Source organism: Pseudophryne corroboree, chromosome 8 (assembly GCF_028390025.1).
Source record: "Pseudophryne corroboree isolate aPseCor3 chromosome 8, aPseCor3.hap2, whole genome shotgun sequence".
In the NCBI taxonomy this organism is placed as follows: domain Eukaryota; kingdom Metazoa; phylum Chordata; class Amphibia; order Anura; family Myobatrachidae; genus Pseudophryne; species Pseudophryne corroboree.
Window position 1 is genome coordinate 293503768 of NC_086451.1, and position 24138 is coordinate 293527905.

At 44.9% G+C, this 24138-nt stretch overlaps 1 protein-coding gene and 1 long non-coding RNA gene across 3 annotated transcripts in view; one reads left to right on the forward strand and one right to left on the reverse strand.

Moving 5' to 3' along the window:
* CAPN6 (calpain 6) overlaps positions 1-24138 on the reverse strand; it is a 247925-nt gene that overhangs the window by 16988 nt on the left and 206799 nt on the right. For both annotated transcript variants that reach the window (XM_063937310.1, XM_063937309.1), the window contains 5 exons: positions 18595-18672; positions 17912-18107; positions 14337-14456; positions 3568-3770; positions 2643-2764 (listed from right to left, as the gene is read on the reverse strand). In XM_063937310.1, coding sequence (XP_063793380.1) covers positions 2643-2764; positions 3568-3770; positions 14337-14456; positions 17912-18107; positions 18595-18672 — 719 coding nt within the window. The remainder of the gene's footprint in view (positions 1-2642; positions 2765-3567; positions 3771-14336; positions 14457-17911; positions 18108-18594; positions 18673-24138) is intronic.
* Positions 5949-24138, forward strand: part of LOC134948992 (uncharacterized) — a 186322-nt gene continuing 168132 nt past the window's right edge. The window contains exon 1 of the long non-coding RNA XR_010183078.1: positions 5949-6062. This is a non-coding gene — a long non-coding RNA (uncharacterized LOC134948992). The remainder of the gene's footprint in view (positions 6063-24138) is intronic.

Below are 24138 nucleotides of genomic sequence, written 5' to 3' on the forward strand. Positions count from 1 at the left end.
CCACGCTATTTATTCTCCCTCCAGGGGTGTCGTGGACAACACAAGAGGGAGAATAGTTGTCGGTATGCCGGCTGTTGGGATTCCAGCGTCGGTATGGTGAGCGCCAGGATCCCGACAGCTGGCATATCGAATGCATCATATTGTGCTGACCTGATTTACACACCAAGTACAACCAAATCACCAGTTATGAGACTCTGGAGGACTTGATCAATTTACAGCAATCCCTGTAACCATGTACAGTAGAACATATTTAAAGAATAGAGCAGATCCCGCCCCGGGACACCTTATCCTTCTTTAGAGACATTTTGTCTTCTCCGCTCCGATTCAAAATAGGCCTTATGTCCACTCTATGATCTTCTAACTGCCCATAAACAACCCCCTTAGGAGCCCCAAGAGCTGGGACATTGGAAAGTCTCTGAAGCCGGTGGGGTGGGCTGCGATTCGGGAATTGGTTGTTAAATCTTCTATATGTGTTAGGATTCCTGAGATACCTATAAACAATCTCTCGTACTCACCCGCCTCCAAGCTATATTTCCCCAGGTGTCTGATAGCTGCTGGAGGGACTGTGGAGAGGAGGGCACCTTTGCTCATATTTGGTGGCACTGTCCGAAAATTAAGTGCTTTTGGGATATGGTTCATCAGCTAATTCTTTTTCTTGTTGACATATCAATGCCATGTTGTATTTCATACTCTCTCCTGCCACGACCCATTCCCCATTGTGATAAAGATACTCAGGCACTTATCCGACACATCCTTAATGCAGCTAATTGTGCGATAACGGCTTGTTGGAAGTCAACAGACCCCCCCCCCCTTCTCCCCCGTGACTCAATTTGGCGCACTTTTTATTTGGAGCAGATCACTAGTTATCTACATGAAACCCTCTCAAACTTGTTAATATCTGGTCCTCCGCATTACCTATCATGTGGCTCACAATTGTGATCTATAGTTTCTGGCTGCACGCAGCTCCTGTCAACAGTTTTCCACCCGTCTCTGCATGTCTCCCTTACTAACACTTACCTGTCTCCCCTTCCTCCCTCCTTCCTTTCTTTCCCACTCCTCTCCCCCTCCGTCTTGTTTAGATTACTCGGGTATGTCTTACAGTTATTTTCCTGTATGATTGTACAGTATTTCGGATTTATTTATATTTGAACACATTGATGTTACTGCTCTCTCGCTGCTGCTTATTGTGTGTAAAAACTCCAATAAAGCAGTTTCTCAAAAAAGAACACAGCCGAAACTGAACACCAAAAACAGCATTTAACATGACCATGGAAATACAGCACCTGCAGCACAAAGGGACAGCAGCATGCAACCTCTAGTGGAGGGGAATGCTCCGCAGACACACTCCCACAAGTCATCGGAGACATCTACATCCAGTGGAGCACCCAGGGGGGGGGGGGGTTTCCGAGCACCCAGAAACCCCCCTCCACTAAAAAAATAAATATATATATATATTTTTTTTTAGCTGCTTGAGTATTATTAATGGCTGTCTAGCGTCCTCTGCAGCCTGCTGTCTTCCTGGTGGCACTTGTAAGTGCAGTAAAAGTTTACTTTATTTTAATTATAGTACATATATATCCATGTGCATACATATATACACATGTATATACATACATACATACATACATATAAACACACACACATATGACACATGTATGCATGTTTAATATGCTATGTATATGTGTTTATGTATGTGTGTGTGTGTATATATATATATATATATATATATATATATATATATATATATATATATAGATACCCTTGTAGTAGCCGGCACTCGGAAGGCCTCTGTGGGCTTTCTGGCTCAGGTGCCATCCTATGAGGTTTCCACCTCCATCACTATCCCATGTAAAGAAGGCAGCACTCAGAGACTTGAAGGTGCAAAAGAATATTTAGTAAACAAGCTGCAGGGTTACATCAACGTTTCGGGGCGCGCAGACCCTTCATCGTCTCTGAGTGCCACCTTCTTTACATGGTATATATATATATATATATATATATATACACACACACACACACACACACACACACACACACACACAGAGACACACTAGTTTTACGGACCCAGCATATACTGGGTCACCCCAGTCCCCACCCCCGTGATTGGCTCCACCCAGTTCTGGAAACCCCCCCATGCAAATCCTGCGTTTGCCACTGACATCCACAGGGAAACAACTGCCACAGAGTACTTGTTGGTATTTTGCTTGTGACCACACTGGGCTCCGGAATGCTACCTGCCCTACTAAGAAGAATTCTGTAGCTAGGGGTGGCAGCATCTTTGTGTGTCTAGGGTGGAGATCAGGATAGGTTATGCAGAAGGTGTGAGTGGTCAAGTTATCCTCTATTACCCACTGTATATGAAAATATAAAAGTTCATAGTATAATTTTTCTGACATATTGGGGTAAATTTACTAAGATGGGAGTTCTATTTAAGATGGGATGTTGCCCATAGCAACCAATCAGATTCTACTTCTCATTTATCTAGCACCTTCTATATGATAGTACCTGGAATCTGATTGGTTGCTATGGGCAACATCCGATCTTAAATAGAACTCCCATCTTAGTAAATTTACCCCCTTGAATTTTGTTAAAAATAAATGATGACACTTTCCTTTGTTTAAGATGTATCTTCCTGTTATTACCTTGTGTTCTGCCCTCTTGCTGTACTCCTTCCACTTTCTGTATCCACACCTGGGTGACTCTCTGAGGGTATCCCCACAGGATGCTCCAGCAGGTCACACTGGGTTTATCAAGCAGCAGCTCCCTGCAGAGAACAGGCAGCAGCTTATAGAGGGATGTAATTGCAGTGCTAGTAAAGCCAGCTTATGTTGTCTGACCCCACAGCCATGTCATTAAAAAAGCCACCTGCCTGTAATAATCACTTTTTCTCTACTGGCAATAGGTAAATCCTGCTGAAGCCACTCTGGCGTGTAAATAAATATTTTACTTAAACTTCTTGCCTACAGTAGATCTCTCTTAAATGGAAAGTAGAAACCATGGTATGTGTTAATTATATGGACGCCACTTGAAATAACATGAACTCTGTCCACCTGTTTTTTTGAGGATACAGTTGTCTTATGCAGGCGATCCAAATCCCTGGAATAACAGGTGGTGCCTCACCCTCCAGAGATATACTGGCATACATGATGTCCTCATTAGTAACACTGATAAGGTCTCTGGTGCCACTTGTCACAGACAGAGCTATAATTTAAACTCAGAAATGTGACATTTATAAATTAGACTGGTGACAGCTTGTACCTGTTCTGTAAGAGTATTGCTGATTACCGGGCAGTTACACAAATAAGATATACTCAGATGGTTGCTGGTGTGCAATATGTGACCCCGCGCCATTATGCCACATTTATAAATATGTATCAAGCCGTGGAGAGAGATAATGTACCAACCAATCAGCTTATGTCATATTTATAGCATGGCTTGTAAAACGGCAGAATATAATTGGTCGGTACTTTATCTCTCTCCAAGGTTTGCTACATCCCCACCCCCCCATTAATAAATTACATGTGATAGCTACTGTATCATTGAATGCACATCTTCTGTAAAGAATACCTGAATTCAGATGTCACATCTGTAAAGAGTCTGAGGATGAAGTCACAGATGGTGCCAGGATGAAAGGTTGTAGGAATGATGACATATCGACCTTTCTTCAATGTCTTCCTCAAAACAATGGATCTCAGGTTCATGTAGGGAGAGGATGCAGCCCTTTCCTGTCCATGCATCTTGTGGATTCGATACTGTCTGTTCTGTTCCACCTAATAAACAGTCAGAAGATTATGCATTCAGCAATACTGTACTGATCTGACAGTTGAGACCTCCGTTCTGAAGGCAATTAAATCCACAACATCAATATAATCTATTTTCCTAATTAGATAAAATGCGTGTACTTACAATGGAGTATGAATGAGAAGTATAGCTTATCAGTACGATTTACAACCAAACCCATTTCAGTAGTACAACCAATCATCTCTATTGTCATTTTTGTTATTATTCTAGTACTATGAACATTTTCTCTTTATGTTGTATTTGTGCTTCCTGCAACACTTTTTTAGTTTTATTATTTTTTCTAACATTACAACACATTTCTGTTTTTTTTTTTTTAGAGTATTTAGTCAATATTTTAACACTATTTTGATGTGCTCCTGAGAAACTGATTACTTCCTCCCATTCCTGCCGCCATGATTTTGGGCCGTGTTGCTCCCTTCCTCTGGAATTCTCTACCTCTCCTCTTCAGACTCTCCACAAAACTTTAAATGGGCTCACAAGACCCGCTTCTTCATCAAATCCAGCCATCTCTCATCTCTCATCCTAACCCACTGTTAAATGCTCATTTCTACCCTATCTCTGTCACCCCTGTCTGTCTGCTCCTCCCCTTCAGAATGTAAGCTCTGATGATTAGGGCCCTCTCCCCTTATGCGCTTTCCCTCTTTTAGTCTATTTTCAACTCCATATTCCCTACAACACCTAGCCCTCGATGTCTGCCCCCCCATATAATTATTTCAGTGTCCTGTCTCCTGATGCAGCAATGTTTATATACCATGTACTTGTCCTACATTGTCATGTACTGTAAGTCATTGTTTTCTTGTCTTGCTCATTGTTTATGTACTTTGTTAGGTGTTGTGAAACCCTTGCGATACCACATAAATAAAAGATAATAATAATAATAATAATTCAAAAAAATTAAAATGAGAGCTACAGTATTGCTGCTGCTTCTATGGTAGCAACAGCAATAGCTCCTCCAACCACATCTGAATTAGCATCATTATGCAAAGGTACACTTTTGTGTAAATACAAATCAGTACAATGAGGTTTGCAAAATGGAGTTTTATTTTATTTTTCTTTCAAAGTCAGTGTATTACTGTATTTTGGGTGTTACTTGCTTCTGCTCAGAGCCAGCCCTAGGCATGTACAGTATAGGCAAATGCCTAGGGGCATCTGGAAAAGCCTAGGGGCATCTGGGTAGGTTCGACATCTAAGCTCAGAAGTTCCGTCTGACAGTGGCTGTCATGGGATGTATAGGCTTCCCGGCACTGCTATGCCGTTGCCTGTCATATTATATGACAGGCAGCAAAGCAGTAGCAGCAAAAAGCCTGGACAGACCAGCGCTGATCATACAGCTCCTGCAGCTTCCATCAGTGTGACGCTGGCGTGACCTAAAGTCATGTCAGCATCATTCACAGCAGAGAAATCGAGGCAGAGGAGAGCAGATGGAAGACAGTAAAAGTAACTAAATTAGGAGAGCTTGAAACAAGAGACAGGTTGGGGATCTGATTGCTGGAGACAAACCAGGCGGAAAGATTTGATTCCCGGAGACACATGGAGGAGAGATTTGATTGTGGGAGCACACAAGGGGAAGAGACCTGATCTGGGCAACCATCGGGGTGGGGGAGAGGGGGTGTTGACTGCGCCTGGCCCATACAGAGGTGGGGGCCCACCCCTAGCTCCTACCACAAATACCTGTAGAGCTGCACTAGTCTGTGAATCAACAGCAGGCTGGTGTGTAGGAAGGACTTCTTAAAACAAGCCTTATCTCTGCATTAGCTCTCTGTGATCCATTCCTGTAGGTCCACAAGACTCCACCTATATGTAACGTCACACTGTATAACATCCCATAAAGGTGGAGCAGAGCAGTAGAATTTTTTGGGGGGAGCGAGGGGCCCTGTCTATTTTGTCAGTCCCGGCCCAGTAGCGCACGCAGGGGGGGTTTCTGAGTACCCAGAAATCCCCCCATATCAGTGCTGGCCGTCAGACACTCTGTCTGCATCTCTGACCTGGACGGCTGTTATGATGAGCCGGCCGGACGCTGACAGAGAGGAGCTACAGTATCAGTGCCACTGCCGAGTGCAGTACTGCCAGGAGCCTCTAGAGGCCCCCATCTTCATTTGTGCTGTCCACACAGCAAGAAGTCGTCCCTGAGCACTGAGCAGTGAGCTGACTTGAGGCATGCAGCTCAGAGGCAGGAGCAGGAAACGTGGGGGAGAGACCTGACCTGACACAGGGGACTCCAGAGATCACACACACAGGAGCTGGGATCCTACAGAGGAAGAGTAAGTTTGGCTTTGTGTGTGATCTATCTACAGTCTTTATCACTCAGTTTTCTTCTGTCTCTATCTATCTACAGTGTCTCTTTCTTTCTCTCTCTAGTGCTTCTACATTTATCTTTCTATCTGTATTCTACATCTATCTATCTATCTATCTATCTGTCTGTCTGTCTGTCTGTCTATCTATCTATCTATCTATGGACTGGTTTCCATTATATATACATATATATATATATATATATATCTATCTGGGATCAGTATGAGATACTGATGGATGGGATGCCGGCAGTCAGTATACCGACAGCGGCATCCTGTCTCTTATAATCCCGACAGCCCCTCATTTAGCCCCCTAACCCTCATGTTTTCCCTACCCTAACCATCCCAAGTGATGCCTAACCCAAACCCTCCCTTTCCCGCTGCCTAAACTTAACCCTCCCCGCTAGGTGCCTAACCCTAACCTCCCCCTGTATGTGCCTAACCCTCCCTCTCCAGTCCCTAACCTTCCCGGGAGTGTACCGTAAGTCTAACCCCCTTCTGCAGCCTGAATCTATCCTCCCCCCCCCCCCCCCCCCCTTCACAAGTGCATTCCGCTGTGCAGACGTTTGGGATGCAGGCTGTCTGTATTTTGACGCCGGCATCCCGTTTTGCGTCAGTACATAGACGCCGTGAAGGTGTCCTCCATCGGGATCCCGGCATCGGTATATCGACCCCTGGGATCCCGTTTGTGTAAATACTGTATATAGATGTGTCCTGCTATGTTGTTGCCACATCGCATCATTCATAACGTGGGACGCGTGTTCCCACTATCCATTAACATCGACTGAGCACGGCATACCATGATGCATACGCATCGCAGTGCTGCTAGTAAATGCTGTTATATGCAGCAACAACATAGCAAAACACACATGGAAACCCACCCCTAGAAATCCTGCGTTTGCCCCTGCTGCCCCACATTTTCTGATGGCGGCCCTGGACCTGATGGCTGGAGACACAAGGTGTGGAGAGATTTGATGGCTGGAGAAACACACAAGGGGAATAGATTTGATTGCTGCACTCACAAGTGTGGGGGGGGGGGGGGGGGACACACATTTGTTTGTCTGTTCGTTCCCGCATCACACAAAAACTACTGGATGAATTCGGATGGCGTTTTCACTATTGAATAGCTTACTGACGTAGAAATCTGAGGTATGTATTATCGTGTGATGTGACATCAGGGAGAGGAGCAATAAAGGAAAGACCAGAAACTCGGCATGTGCAGTGTGCAGGCTCCTCAAGTCCAAAATAACTATATTTTCATATATACTGTAACTATACATTTTGGGGAAGAAATATACTACTAAGGACTATTTATGAACTATGTTTTTTTTTATTTTTATTTTTCAGAAGACATCCACACAGGCGAATGCTTGTGTATACTGTATTTATAAATCTGAAGAGTAATAAAAAATGATGTGATCACATTGGAATTAATGACAGTCTGAAATCTGGCCCCGTCCACTAGTGTTACTTCGAGAGAGTACCGGCATAACACACATCTACAGTCTCCAAACTTATGTTATTTCCCATACTTACTCATCACATAATCTCATGATGAAAACACACACACTCCTAAAAATCCACCAAAAAGAACAGCACAACATTATCCACAACCAGGGGCGTAGGTAGACCTATGGGGGCCCCATTGCAAAAGTTCCATAGGCCCCACCCCCTGCCATGCACTTTTCAGTGTGGGGTGGATCCAGGGGCGGCAATGAAAGCGATCGCCCCCTCCTCCCCAACACACAGGGGGTCATTCAGACCTGATCGCACGCTAGGATTTTTCGCTGCGCTACGATCAGGTCAGAACTGCGCATGCGTATGCACTGCAATGGGCAGGCGCATCGTATGGGTACAAAGCGGATCGTTGCTGGGCGATGGATTGTATGAAGAATCCTTTTGCACAGCCGATAGCAAGGAGATTGACAGGAAGAGGGCATTTGTGGGTGTCAACTGACCATTTTCTGGGAGCGTCTGGAAAAACGCAGGCGTGTGCAAGTGTTTGTAGGGCGGGTGTCTGACGTCAATTCCAGCCCCGGACAGGCTGATGTGATGGCAGTGGCTGAGTAAGTCCTGGGCAACTCAGAAACTGCACAAAACTTTTTTGTACCGCTCGGCTGCACATGCATTCGCACACTTGCAAAGCAAAAATACACTCCCCTATGGGCGGCGACTATCTGCTTGCAGCAGTGCAAAAAAACCCTAGCAAGTGATCAGGTCTGAATTAGGCCCTCAGTCACAGCCACACCCTGCAGTTCTAGCCAATGGGATGAGCTGAAGACAGCCAGCAGTATGCAATACTTGCCCTGGAGAGTTGAAGAAACAGAAATACAGGCAGCATCAGGGACATCTATACAGATGTAGCAGAGCCACCGGTGCTCCTAAGTACGCTGAGATGCAACTAGGTATAAGCACATGCACATCATAGTTCCAGGCACACTAGTCACGTCTGCTTTGGGCGGATGTGGCAAAGCTGAGTGTTGCTACAACTGTGTGAAAATAACAATGCATACTCCCTCATGAAAGAAGTAGCCTGAAGTCTCAATGCAAATCCCTCAGGCTGACATCTCCAATAGCCATTAGCTTTCACCTAGCTGTGCTTGGGTTCTATCTCGCAGAAGGGGGTAAGTTCAGGAGACATTCTGACTATGACTATCAAATATAAGAGTTTTTTTGCAGGCACTGTATAATTTATTTTAGATTTTAAACCCTAAAATTGACTATATTTGCTGAATAAACCCAGAAGCTTTAAGAAGAGAACACTTTGCTTCATGATGCTAACCCATTTTAAAAGGGCAAGAAAAGACTAACCATAACATTGCAATAGAATAGAATTGGATAGACAGACAGATAGAGACATTACATGTCTTATTACTGTCATCAGTTATGAGTATGATGTGATGGGTGGAATTAGCGATACAGGAGAGACCCACGCATAACTGACCATGTGAGAAGACTTCACTGCGCAAGTCCACACTGACGACATTAAAGGACTGACCTTGTGCTTTGTTTATAGTAATTCCAAAACATATCCTAACGGAAAATTGGAAGCGTTTACATTCATGGCAAATCTGACGGAATCATTGGGATACTATGGATAAATGTGATCTTACCTGCTGCCGGCCCCATCAGGATAATTGCCTCAATGATATTAGGCAACAGACGTCTAATCTGCAAGCGTGTGCTGTTGCAAAGCTAGGGTGGTCTCATACAACTATACTTACTTAAACTATCTTACTGCTATTAGCTGGTGACATTTCACTTTATCCAGGCCCCAAACACTTGCCCCTCTCACATTTACCTGATTCATAGCAATATAGAAATATAGCTAACCTCATAAACATCACATGTCTCCCATCACCCTCCAAATCACTAAAATGTGGCTTATGGAATGCACGCTCTGTAACAGGTTAACATCCGTTCATGACCTCTTCATATCTAACAACTTCAACCTGCTGACTATTACAGAAACATGGCTCACACAACCAGACACGGCTTCCCCTGCAGCACTGTCACATGGTGGTCTCAACTTCACACACTCCCCCAGGCCTTGTAACAGTAAAGGTGGTGGGGTTGGATTATTACTATCCCAATCTTTCACATACACAGTTCTACAACAGGTTCCATCACTCATATTTACATAATTTGAAGTACATTCTATTAGAATTTACACTCCTTTCTCTCTGCATGTTGCAGCTATCTATCACCCACCTGGGCAACCCAAACAATTTCTATAAGATTTTTCTGCCTGGCTCCCTCACTTCCTATCCTCTGACATCTCCACAATTATCATAAGAGATTTCAGTACTGCTATTGATAGTACAAAATCTGGTGCTGATGCTTCCTAACTACTCTCTCTAATCTCCTCTCTCGGCCTCTCACAATGGACCTCCTTTACTCATCAGGAGGATCGCTGCCTTGATCTAGTATTTACCAGACTATGCTCATTTTCTGAATTCACCACTTTCCCTCTCTCAGATCACAAACTTATCACCTGCATGCTCTCCTCCAATACTTCAAACTCAGTGTCACTGAAGTCCTCCAATCCTCCTCAAACCCGCATAAATATTAATGTAATTAATCTGCAAGAACTTTCCACCTCACTCCAACAACTGCTTTCACCTATTTATGCATTCACTTTTTCTGAGATGGCTGTATCACACCTGAACCAGACTCTACCCTTGATGAAGTGGCTCCAGCTACCCATCGCACTCCATGTAGGCCTAGATGTCAACTGTGGCCCTCTAAAGTAACAAGACACATACAAAAACTGTCACGTAAAGTTGAATACCAGTGGTGTAAATCTCGTATTCCAAGTGACTTTCTCACATATAAGACTGTCTACCACTCTTATCATAATGCCCTGGACACTGCCAAACAAACATATTTCCAAACTCTCATCTCGGCTCAAGCCTCTAACCCCAAACAAGATTCTAATCACTTCTCAACCCTCCTTCACCCAACCCACCAGCCACTATCAAGGTGCAAGATCTGGCTTCCTACTTCAAGGACAAGATTGATAAGATCCAAGATAAAATGGTATGCACTTCCTCAACCACTGACCTTCTCAATTCCCTACCTGAACCCTATGGCACTTTCTCTTCATTTGATCCCACAAATGAAGATGAAGTATCAACACTCTTCTCATCCTGCTACTCTACTACCTCTCCTCTTGATCCTATACCCCAGGGACGTGCAGTAAGCTAAATAGCTCAGGAGGCACTGGCTTACCCCAGAGACAGATTTACAAGCAATATATGAGCCAAAGGGTACATCTGGGCATTATACACAGGTGCAGCAGTATAAACTCCTGGAAATCTGGTGAGTTTTGATTAGAGATGGGTGGAAAGGATACACAGGTGAGGCACTGCCTCACCTGCCATAGACTTTTTACTCCAGAGTTTGTGCTAAAAAAAATTATTAGAATAATGCAAAGAAGATATTTCAAACAAATTATCAGTATTTTTCATATATTTTATTCAGTCAAAACTCTGGTTTAAAGTAAACGTAAGTATGACCAGAAAGGCTCTGCCTCATCTGCCTCACCCCACCGCACGTCACTGCTATACCCTCACCAATAAGTAAAGCTCTGTCTCCTGTGCTCATCCCAACCTTAACTAACATCTGTAATCTCTCTCTCTCTCTCTCTCTACTGGTCTCTTTCCTTCACTGTTCAAGCATGCAGTGATTGCTCCCATTCTGAAAAAAACTAAATTCTGACCCTAACTCTCTCTCTCAAACTACTGTCCCATCTCTCAGCTCCCATGCCTCTCCAAACTACTTGAGAAACTTGCCTACACTCGCCTCACACACTTTCTAAACTCATACAAGTTATAGGACCCACATCAATCAGGCTTTCATCTGTTTTTAAGGCATTTTTGCCAATGCCTTTTTTTTTTTGTGAGTGAAAAGGCTTGCGCAGGTGATAAAACATGTGTACTCACCGATCCACATGTTTTTCACTCCTGCTGAATTTTTCGCCTAGGTGAATAAACAGTTCTGCTATTGAATAGGGCGAATCCCCATTCGCCCTAAAAATAGCAAAATGTCCCTTTTTTGCCTTTATTTAACACGTCACACACAAACAAGAATAAAAATGTAAAAAATGGACTCGTACAATAAAACAGTAAATTAGATGCTTATCTGCATATTAAGCGTCAATGGTAGAGCAGCTGTGAATACCCAACACGTTTCATCCCTTTAAGCATTCATGGGACTTCCTCAAGTCCCATGAATGCTTAAAGGTATGAAACGCATTGGGTTAAATAAATGTGTTAAATAAATGTGTTGAAAGTCAATGTTATCACACTATCAAGTTCTTTTTTTCCCCTAGTTGGGAGATCTTTGTTTTAATGCATTCTATTCGGTAATCCATAAAAAAGATCCCATAGAGACATCATTGCCTATCAGAGGAGTGAGGAAGTGAGGTACACCACTGTTCTTATTATCACATGGGTGATTACCACTTTTAGGTGAGAGTGGTGTGTTTTTTTTAATGAATCACAAGGTGGCAAATAGAAATTTTGTGAGTAATAAGCACATAAGCCCTTTTTCATTGCATGAAAGCACACTTTAAAGAAGTGCACTTAATTCATATTTATTCCCCAATCTCAATCCAAGTGCAAGCTTCATTCATCAAACATGATGGTGTTGAGGAGAGAGGCATAAGGAGGAGGAGACTGGGAGAAAGAAACCATTACATGAGTTTTTTTCGCTGTTTATCTGGTACGCACACAAGTATTTACCACGAAGGAGTGTGATTGATCCTGTGAAACACTGAAAGCGCGGAAGTTTTACTATTGTTGAACATGGGTGGGATTGTGGGAGGAAACCCATACAAGCATGGGGAGAATATACAAACTCCAAACAGTTAGGGCCATGGTGTGAATCGAACCCATGACCTCAGTGCTGTGAGGTAGTAATGCTAACAGTACACCTTTCGTGCTGGTCAATATATATATATATATATTTATTTTTTTATTTTTTATTTTCTGTATGTATATATATATATATATATATATATATATATATATATATGTATTCATTCAAAATGGAATAGGCACTCGATAAAATACAGCTACTGTGGTGGCCTCCTCTGTGTGTTTGTAGAAGCAAAGGTACCCTAAGGCAACTAAACGTATCCTTCCATGTAGATTAGGAACCAGGTGGCACTCATCGGATTGGTGAAAAAATCAAATATACTGTAAGTGTATTTAAGTCACTACTGCATTAAAGAGCTAGCATTGAAGTTTGACGTTTTAATGCCAGCAGGTATTTTTTTCAAGGTACAGGTAGGTGGTGTGATGTGTAAGTCTAACTGCTACATTCAGTGATTTAGGGGCGCAAAAATTAAATTCTACCCCACCCCTCCCATCTAGGGAGGCCAATCCCGGGCTGTTTTTTCAATCCCGGGATTCGGGATTGAAAAACGGTCAATCCCGGGTTTCCCGGGATCCCGGGATTGCAGTAGGGATCACTGAAGGTTGTAGGGAGCAGCGCTGGAGGGAGGGTGTAGGTAGCGGTGCGGGAGGTAGGGAGGGTGTAGGTAGCGGTGCGGGAGGAAGGGAGGGTGTAGGTAGCGGTGCGGGACTCGGGAGGGAGGGTGTAGGTAGCGGTGCAGGAGGGAGGGTGTAGGTCGCGGCAGGGAGGGTTGGTAGCGGCGCGGGAGGGAGGAAGGCTGTAGGGAGCATTGACTGCACGGAGGGAGGGAGGGTGGGTGTAAGTAATACTACTTACTATTAGGCGGGCGGCAACCATGGACACACTGAACGCGGCGGCATTTCAAATGAAGCACCGGCCGCCAGCCAAACAGAGCTGGCGGACCGGCAGCCAATCAGGGAAGCGGCCGCAGCAGTCGCTCCTGAATGGCTGCCGCTGCTGCGGCAGCTTCCCTGATTGGCTGCCGGTCCGCCAGCTCTGATTGGCTGGCGGCCGGCGCTACATTTGAAGTGCCGCCCGCGTTCAGCTTGTCCATGGCTGCCGCCCGCTTAATATTAGCAAGTAGTATTACTTACACCCACCCTCCCGCACATGCGCAATGTAATCCCGTGAATCCCGGGATTGGAGGCTCCAATCCCGGGATTCAAATCCCGGCATTTTTGGGCCCAAATCCCTGGATCCCGCCGATCCCGATCCCGAGATTGGCCTCCCTACTCCCATCCTAAAAATATTGTGGTGCCCCTGATGGTTTACAAACAGATTAGATAGATAAATGTGGATAAATGTTAACCTGAGTTATACAGATGTGTCCTCACACATCTTTATGCAAATGAAAAGCACGGCGTGGCGTTTACGTGATATGTACACATAGTGGGAGCGCGCACCACACACTGTGGTTAATCGTGGGTGCATGCATACGCACGCACTGGTGAACGCTGCCACAAACGCTACTGTACCATATAACAACGGGAACTTATCAACTCGCTATCCAAACCATACACACCTGCTGAGTTCCCCTCCAGGTCGGTGGCAGCAGGAGCGCCCTCTTCCCGCTGCCTGCGTCCATTTACCAGTTGTGTGTATTTTGCCGCCAGTGCGTGCGTATGCATGCACCCGAGAAGGCCACTGCATGCCAGAATTTTCCGCATTTGCATGATGCTTACCATGCAAAGATGTATAAGGAAGGACACATCTGTAAATGTTTGAGAGACTGCGGACTAGAGTATTGAGTGAACCACACCTTATTCCAAGTTACAGACACAGTCATAACCTCTGACACGGACAGTGACACTTGTATGTTCATACCTTCAGAATCTCAAAGCCTATAATAAAACGGTCTCCTTTTCTAGACTTGTTAATCCACTGGTCTTGCTGCTGTAGAGAAACCAATACTTCGTCTTCCTCTTTCTTTATTTCAAACATATACTGAAAGAAAAAAACTGAATTATTGGCAAAGAAGAGAGTTAGAATTCATCTTTAGACAAAATGGCGTACAGTGGATTATGCCTACATGGCAGGAGGGACAGTATTGTGCCTTTCCTGAACAGAACAGCTGCAGAACTATTTAAGACTCACTGCAACTGATGGTATATAATGTTTTGTGTTGGTGCGTCTTACAGCCAAACTAGTTTGGATACAACCAGTATTCATTAATCCTTACCCTTAAGCAAAATGCTCATGAGGACGTCAGACACCTGCACTTGCACATTGTCGTTTAACTCTTTTGGGGTCCAGCAATGCCAGAACAGCTTTTCTGGTTTCCATTACTGGCAATGGCCAAGGTATAGGTAACACCATTGCGAGGCAAAAGTAAGAGTTCACCCACCATCCTTATAGAGCAGGGATGGCGAACCTTTGGCCCTCTAGCTATTGTTGATCTACACATCCCAGCATGCCCTGCAACAGTTTTAGCATGACCAAATAGCAAACTGTAGCAAGGCATGCTGGTATGTGTAGTTCAACAAGAGCTGGAGGGCCGTAGGTCCCCCGTTCCTGCCATAGAGTCTACGGGGACAGAGTTAAAAGGATAAATGGATGAAATGGTGATAACTTCTATTTCTGCCATTTTCGCTGAAAAAAAGGGGATTTCCCTGCTTGCCCAAAATGAAGGAAAAGGTAAGCCTTACAGAAATGCAAAATTATTTTGGCAGCACCACCATGCCAGCTATAGAGTAAAAGAAGCATTATACCGTAGGCACATATTAAAGGACAAAAAGATGAACTTTCCATCTCTAGCCCACTAACACATACCATCTTATGAGGATTGCGCTATGTCACTTACCAGTCCTGCTGCCACCTTCTGCCATATTATTTATACATATGCCATCAGTCCTGAAGGAAATATTGCAGTTTGGCATATGCACACTATACTCACATGCTACCATTCATTACATTAGCATTTAGGCAGGACAGAGATCAGTGGGCGAGTTACCGTAACACCTTTCTGACAACCCTCTCTGTAATACATTTTGGCACTAAAGCTGGGTACACACTAGACGATATGCAGAATTCCGGCAGATCGTTCACAATATCGTCTAGTGCAGTGGTTTCCAAACTTTTTTGAATCACGGCGCCCTAGAATATCAGAATTTTTTTCACGGCACCCCTAGGCCACAAATTTCTTATTGAGAAATTAGAAAGAAATATTACATTAAGTAGATCGCGTTTATATGTCATCCTTAGCGTCAGTTGTGTGGTGAGGGACAAGATTTGCTTCTGTTTGTCCACATATTTTATGACTGGCAGCCACCAGCACTGGTTTTGCCTATTATATTGACCATGAATAATTTGAATTGGTCCTGGATCACCAACCCAGGGCACCCCTGCAAGTGTCCTGAGGCACCCCAGGGAGCCACGGCACACAGTTTGGGAACCTCTGGTCTAGTGTGTATGCACTATGTCGCTGACAATGCACGCTCCTGCCAGTCGTCAGCGACATCCTCCATCGGACCTCCGACTGGCAACATAACCAGCAAGGGCCATGCTGCCGAATGCTACATACAAAGTGTACTTTATAGTAGTGTTGAGCCCAGGTTACCCCTCTTGGCACCCCTGTCCTCCTAGCAGGTCAACCTGCTGCAATACTAAGTATAAAGGGCCTAATTTAGGGGTAGGAGCAATACAGCTAAAGGGTGCAAATTAACCCCAGGATAAACCATGTTATGACGTTAGGGGTGCAAATGCATTTACCGTATATACTCGAGTATAAGCCGAGTTTTTCAGCACATTTTTTGTGCTGAAAAAGTTCCCCCTCGGCTTATACTCGAGTGATGCTCCGGAGCAGAGCGTAGAGAGCTCTGGGAAGGAGGGAAGGAGGAGGAGGGAGGGGGACACGGGAGCCGCAGCAGCGCACTGTAATTGGTGCATCAATCAGTGACGCTGCTGCAGCCGTCCGTCTCCCTCTCCCTGCTCGCTGAAGCACCGCCGCGCCGCCCGCCTCCTCAGCCGCTGCAGACTTTCCTGTATGACCTAAGGCCGGCCACCGATGCCCGCACCGCCTGCTGCTGCCCGCATTCCGCTGCCCCTTCATTCGTTTACACATAGCCCGTCAATGGTGAGTAGAGACAGGCGGCGGCAGTGGGGGGGTGGGGGGGGGGTTGGGGGCTGTGCATATCTGGCACCATGAGGGTATATCTGGCACTGTGAGGGCATATCTGGCACTGTGGGGGAATGTGTAGCACTGTGGGGGCATATCTGGCACCGTGGGGAAAATCTGGCAGTATGAGGGCATATCTGGCACTGTGGGGGCACATGTAGCACTGTGGGGGTATATCTGACACCGTGGGGGAATATCTGGCAGTATGGCACTGTGGGGGCATATCTGGCACTGTGGGGGCATATCTGGCACTATGAGGGCATATCTGGCACTGTGGGGGCATATCTGGCAATGTGGGGGCATATCTGGCAATGTGGGGGCATATCTGGCACTGAGGGCTGTGTACGGCTAGACTTGCATTTCCCACCCTAGGCTTATACTCGAGTCAATAAGTTTTCCCAGTTTTTTGGGGTGAAATTAGGTGCCTCGGCTTATATTCGGGTCGACTTATACTCGAGTATATACGGTATTGTATGCATGAAAAACTGTGCCTTCTTTTGCCTGTAGTACACAAATCCTGGGCAGCTACACTAAGCAAGGTCCTGCCCTCCCCATCTGCAAATCTGCTCACACATGCTAACAGGGCCTATCCAGCAGCATGACACTTCTAACTGCAAATAAAGCCAAGTACTTGTTTTATTGCATGTACATGTCAGTAATATACAGCTTTTTTTATAGATAGACCAGTGATTATGAACTTCAGCCAGGGGCGGATTTAGGGGTCAGGCCAACCCAAGGCACATTATTGGCAGGATTGACAGGAAGGGACCACTTGGGAGAGGTAATGGGGAGTGGAGACCAACATGCAGGCGTGTCATGGCCGTTTTGGAAGGTGTTGTAATCAGCGACAGTATATTCGGAGGCAGTGCTTCTGGCTCCATGTCTCAGTTGCAAAGGACATTCTGAACAACCATGTCTTCGGAGTGGATGTGGGAAGCCACTGGTGGGCGTCTTGTTACATAAGACAGCTCCTGTGGCATTAGCATATCTTCTTAGATCCGCTGCATCTGAAGACGCTGAACCTACCCAATTTGCATCCGCCTCTGAATCAGGCGATAGACATTAATGTGACATAATGGATTATCATCCCATTTTAAGTATCACAATTTTATTAATAATCCATAGGGTATTGTCACCCCACCTCCCCCAATTCTATGGGCAACATCTCCACTTCCATAAACCCGCACTTTAGTAAATATGCCCCTAAATATCCCACAAATATTATTTAATAAACAGGCCCCTTAAGCATACACTGTCATACACCGCCATTTCATATGTCAGTCACCTGCGGATTCTGGAAAAAAGTACTTTTGTAATTGAAGCATCCTCCAGAGCGGTTTAACAAAACTTCTTCACTCTTTGTCCACTTCCCACGGGCCTCCCCTTTCTCCCATGTTTTGTGTCGGCTGAGAATTGATGTGTTTATTATCCGGCACACGTCAGCATGGGTGAAATTCTTACACCAATCCTCAAAAGTCATCCTACAGTAGAAACAGCAACAATGATAAATAGCTATCAGGTAACATCACATGTTATGTTACATTGCCACCGGCAAGGGAGGAACACGTGTGTACACCAAAGCAATCTTGTATATACAATAGAAAACACATGATTACTTATTTACCTGACCTGTATACAACATGAATATGTTGGGAGGAAAGGCAGGAGGTGGAAGGCTATGATATTTCTTCCTGACAGTTAGTTCATCACCTGGTATCCTTACAGTACAGTCACCAAGCTAGTAAACTGATATTTACCCAGAAATCCTATGTATTGCTGAATTGCAGAAAATCCTTTACTACTGAATGTGTGCATACACTTCATGTAACGCAACATAACAAAGGACATTGTAAAAGCTTACTTACTATGTTAAAAATATAATTTAAATGAAATATCACACACCCTACTTAAATCCAATGCAGAATTTTGATGATTTCAGAATATGGGTGGCATGCATCACTTTCTCACCAGAACTCGCCATCATTTTGCAAATCCAGACCGAGCTGTCTTTTCTCATATTCGCTAACTTTTTTCCATTCTTCAGATCTTAAATAAAAAAATTATATATGATATATAAATCCTGCCATATTTACTACCAATGCTGTAAGAAATAAAAACACCATGAAAATTGGAAACAACTCTAAATATTGTCCCTATTAATATGATAGTCTCTGTTATGGTTTTTACTAAGGGACTATGGGGGTCATTCCGAGTTGATCGCTAGCTGGCGTTCTGCGCATGCGTATGCACCGCAATGCGCACAGGTGACGTACGGGTACAAAGGCTTTTGTGGTTTTGCACAGGTTCTAGCGATGTTTTCATTCGCACTGGCGACCGCAAGAAGATTGACAGGAATGGGGCGTTTCTGGGTGTCAACTGACCGTTTTCAGTGAGTGCTTAGAAAAACGCAGGCGTGCCAGGGAAAATTCAGGCGTGGCTGGGCGAACGCTGGGCAGGTGTGTGATGTCAAAAGCCAACCCTCCAAAGTTAGAATCAACGCATACGAAGAGTAAGTTCAGGTCTGGTCTTGTTTTGCACAAAATGTTTTTGCAGGCGCTCTGCTGCACAAGCGTTCGCACTTCTGCAAAGCGAAAATACACTCCCCAGTGGGCGGCAACAATGTGTTTGCACGGCTGCTAAAAACTGCTAGCGAGCGATCAACTCAGAATGACCCCCTATGTGCCTAATAGATGTTTGTAACACAATGGAGCAATTATCAGCAAACTGCTCATGTGCTGCAGTCGTAATGGACATGTGCAACTGTGCCGCTGCAATTTCGCTCAAACTGGGAACTTTGACGCAGAGTGACTGACAGGAAGTGACCGTTTGGAGGGTTAAACGGGGAGTGTAAGGGGAAACGCTGGCATGTCATGGTCATTTTATGGGGCATGTATCTTCTGATGGCTGCATGATCTACATGCAAATAGATGGCGTCTGAGTTACTATTGCTGTGGCCATTCCACGTAGCCATAGACCAACCCCTAGCTTTGATGTTCTCTGTAATTGCGTATAGTCCGCTAATGTGTAGGCAATTGTGATTGAGTTTGCAATGAGTTCGGCAGGCGTCTCTTTTCATTCCTGGGCGGTAGCTTCACTTGCTAACATTAGCAGCTCTGTAGCTCAGAGAATCACAATTGCATTTGCATACAAAGTCTAGAGATGTGCGGCAGGCACTTTTTGTGTTTTGTGTTTTGGTTTTGGTTCTAATTCCCCGCTTGTGTTTTGGTTTTGGATTGGTTTTGCCAAAACCACCCTTTCGTGTTTTGATTTTGGTTTTGGATCTGGATGATGTTTGAATAAAACATAAAAACAGCTAAAATCACAGAATTTGGGTGTAATTTTGATCCTACGGTATTATTAACCTCAATAACATTAATTTCCACTCATTTCCAGTCTATTCTGAACACCTCACAAGATTGTTTTTAGGCCAAAAGGTTGCACCGAGGTGGCTGTATGACTAAGCTAAGCGACACAAGTGTGCTGCACAAACACCTGGCCCATCTAGAAGTGGCACTTCAGTGACAGACAGGATGGCAATTAAAAAAACTAGTCCCCAAACAGAACATCATGCAAAGAAGTAAAATTAGGTAGCTGTATGACTAAGCTAAGCGACAAAAGTGTGCGGCACAAACACCTGGCCCATCTAGGAGTGGCACTGCAGTGGCAGACAGGATGGCACTTAAAAAAACTAGGCCCCAAACAGCACATGAAGAAAAAGTGGTGCAAGATGGAATTGTCCTTGGATCCTCCCACCCACCCTTATGTTGTATAAACAGGACATGCACACTTTAACAAACCAATCATTTCAACGACAGGGTCTGCCACATGACTGTGGCTGAAATGACTGGTTTGTTTGGGCCCCCACCAAAAAAGAAGCAATCAATCTCTCCTTGCACAAACTGGCTCTACAGAGGCAAGATGTCGACCTCATCCTCATCTTCCGATACCTCACCTCTTTCACTGTGTACATCCTCCTCCTCCTCAAAGAGTATTAACTCGTCCCCACTGGAATCCACCATCACAGGTCCCTGTGTACTTTCTGGAGGCAATTGCTGGTAAAGGTCTTCCCAGAGGAATTTATTATTCATTTTGATGAACATCATCTTCTCCACATTTTGTGGAAGTAACCTCCTATGCCGACCGCTGACAAAGTTACCGGCTGCATTAAACACTCTTTCAGAGTACACACTGGAGGGGGGGGGGGGGGGGGGAGAGGGGGGGGGGGCAACTTAGGTAAAATAAAGTCAGTTTGTGCAAGGGCATCCAAATTGCCTCTTTTTCCTGCCAGTATATGTACGGACTGCCTGACATGCCTACTTGGATGCTGTCACTCATATAATCCTCCACCATTCTTTCAATGGTGACAGAATCATATGCAGTGACAGTAGACATGACAGTAATCGTTGGCAGGTCCTTCAGTCCGGACCAGATGTCAGCACTCGCTCCTGACTGCCCTGCATCACCGCCAGCGAGTGGGCTAGGAAATCTTATCCTTTTCCTCGTAGCCCTCGGAGCTGTTGACGGGTCACGTTCCGCTTGAGTTGACAATTTTCTCACCAGCAGGTCTTTGAACCTCTGCAGACTTGTGTCTACCGGAAAGAGAGATACAACGTATGTTTTAAACCTAGGATCGAGCACGGTGGCCAAAATGTAGTACTCTGATTTCAACAGATTGACCACCGTTGAATCCTGGCAAATCGAATGAAGGGCTCCATCCACAAGTCCCACATACTTAGCGGAATCACTCTGTCTTAGCTCCTCCTTCAATTTCTCCAGCTGCTTCTGCAAAAGCCTGATGAGGGGGAATAACCTGACTCAAGCTGGCAGTGTCTGAACTGACTTCACGTATGGCAAGTTCGAAGGGTTGGAGAACCTTGCACAACACGGAAATCATTCTCCACTGCGCTTGAGTCAGGTGCATTCCTCCTCTTTTGCCTATATCGTAGGTGGATGTATAGGCTTGAATGGCCTTTTGCTGCTCCTCCATCCTCTGAAACATATAGAGTACTGAATTCCACCCCGTTACTACCTTTTGGTTCAGGTGATGGCAGGGCAGGTTCAGGAGTGTTTGATGGCGCTCCAGTCTTCGGCACGCGGTGGCTGAATGCTGAAAGTGGCCCGCAATTTTTCAGGCCACCGACAGCATCTCCAGCACACCCCTGTCAGTTTTCAAAAAATTCTGCACCACCAAATTAATTGTATGTGAAAAACATGGGACGTGCTGGAATTTGCCCAGATGTAATGCACGCACAATATTGGTGGAGTTGTTCGATATCACAAATCCCCAGGAGAGTCTAATTGTGGTTAGCCATTGTGCAATGATGTCCCTCAGTTTCCGTAAGAGGTTGTCAACGATGTGCCTCTTGCGGAAAGTGGTGATACATAGCATAGCCTGCCTAGGAACGAGATGGCATTTGCAAGATGCTGCTACTGGTGCCGCTGCTGTTGTTGCTGCGGGAGACCATTCATCTACCCAGTGGGCTGTCACAGTCATATAGTCCTCAGTCTGCCCTGTTCCACTTGTCCACATGTCCGCATGCATCTTTTAGGACACTGCATTTTTTAGAACACTGAGGACACTTTTTCTGACGTCTCTGTACATTTTCGGTATTGCCTGCCTAGTGAAGTGGAACCTAGATGAGATTTGATACCGAGGACACAGTACCTCAAACAATTCTCTAAGTCCCACTGAACTAATGGCAGATACCGGACACACGTCTAACACCAACATAGTTGTCAAGGCCTCAGTTATCCGCTTTGCAAAAGGATGACTGCAGTCATATTTAATCTTCCTCACAAAGGACTGTTGGACAGTCAATTGCTTAGTTGAAGTAGTACAAGTGGTCTTCCTACTTCCTCTCTGGGATGACGATCGACTCCCAGCAGCAACAACAGCAGCGGCAGCAACAGCAGGCGTACAACTCAAGGATCCTCCAGAGGAATCCCAGTTAGAAGAGGACTCCTTAATCTTGCCAGTGACATGGCCTGCAGGACTACTGACGTTCCTGACTGAGGAGGAAGTTGACATTGAGGGAGTTGGTGGTGTGACTTGCAGGAGCTTGGGTACAAGAGGAAGAAGGGATTTAGGTGTCAGTGGACTGCTTATGCTCTTACCCAAAGTTTCATAACTTGACACTGACTTCTGATGAAGGCGCAGCAGGTGACGTATAAGGGAGGATGTTCCTAGGTGGTTAACATCCTTACTCCTACTTATTACAGATTGACAGAGGCAACACACGGCTTGACACGTGTTGTCCGGATTTGTGGAGAAATAATTCCACACCGAAGAGGTGGCTTTTTGGTATTTTACCCAGGCATCACAATAGGCTTATTCATCCCACGGACAACAGGTGTCTCCCCGAAGCCTGATTTAAACAAACCACATCACTATCAGAAGCCTCATCGTCAACTTCCTCCTCAGCGCCAACAACACTCATATCCTAATCCTGGTGTACTTCAACACTGACATCTTCAATTTGAATATCAGAAACTGGACTGTGGGTGCTCCTTCCACCACTTGCAGAGGGCGTGCAAATGGTGGAAGGAGCCACCTCTTCCCGTCCAGTGTTGGGAAGGTTAGGCATCGCAACCGCTGACACACTTGGACTCTCCTTGGGGATTTGTGATATCATGTTAGAACACACAGTTCTTTGCTGTGCTTTTTCCATTTTAACTCTTATCATTTTTCTAGCAGGAGGATGAGTGCTTCCATCGTCCTTTAAAGCTGAACCACTAGTCATGAACATAGGCCAGGGCCTCAGCCATTCCTTGCCACTCCGTGTCGTATATGGCATATTGGCAAGTGTACGTTTCTCCTCAGACCATTTAAATTTATTTTTTTGGGTCTTTTTACTGAACTTTGGCTTTTTGGACTTTACATGCCCTCTACTATCACATTGGGCATCGGCCTTGGCAGACGACGTTGATGGGATTTCATCGTCTATGTCATGACTAGTGGCAGCAGCTTCAGTACTAGGAGGAAGTGGTTCTTGATCTTTCCCTATTTTATCCTCCAAATTTTGTTCTCCATTATTTTTCTGGAGTTATATAACACAATATGCGGTACAGGAGAGCATACCTCTACACCACACAGGGCAAACCCTGTGAAAATTATTTGGATTAAATATTAATAACCCCTTTATTTGGAGTAAATAATATACAGCACAGGACAGCACCACTGAACTTATATGGCAGCACCACTGGACTGGATTTATATGGAATTATATGGATTTATATAGAATTATAGGGCAGGATCATTGGAATTATATGGCAGGATCACTGCAATTATATGGCAGGATCACTGGAATAATACGGCATGATCACTGGATTTATACGTCAGTACCACTGGAATTATACATCAGGATCACTGGAATTATACGTCAGGATCACTGGACTTATACGGCAGGATCACTGGACTTATACGGCAGGATCACTGGACTTATACGGCAGGATCACTGGACTTATACGGCAGGATCACTGGACTTATACGGCAGGATCACTGGACTTATACGG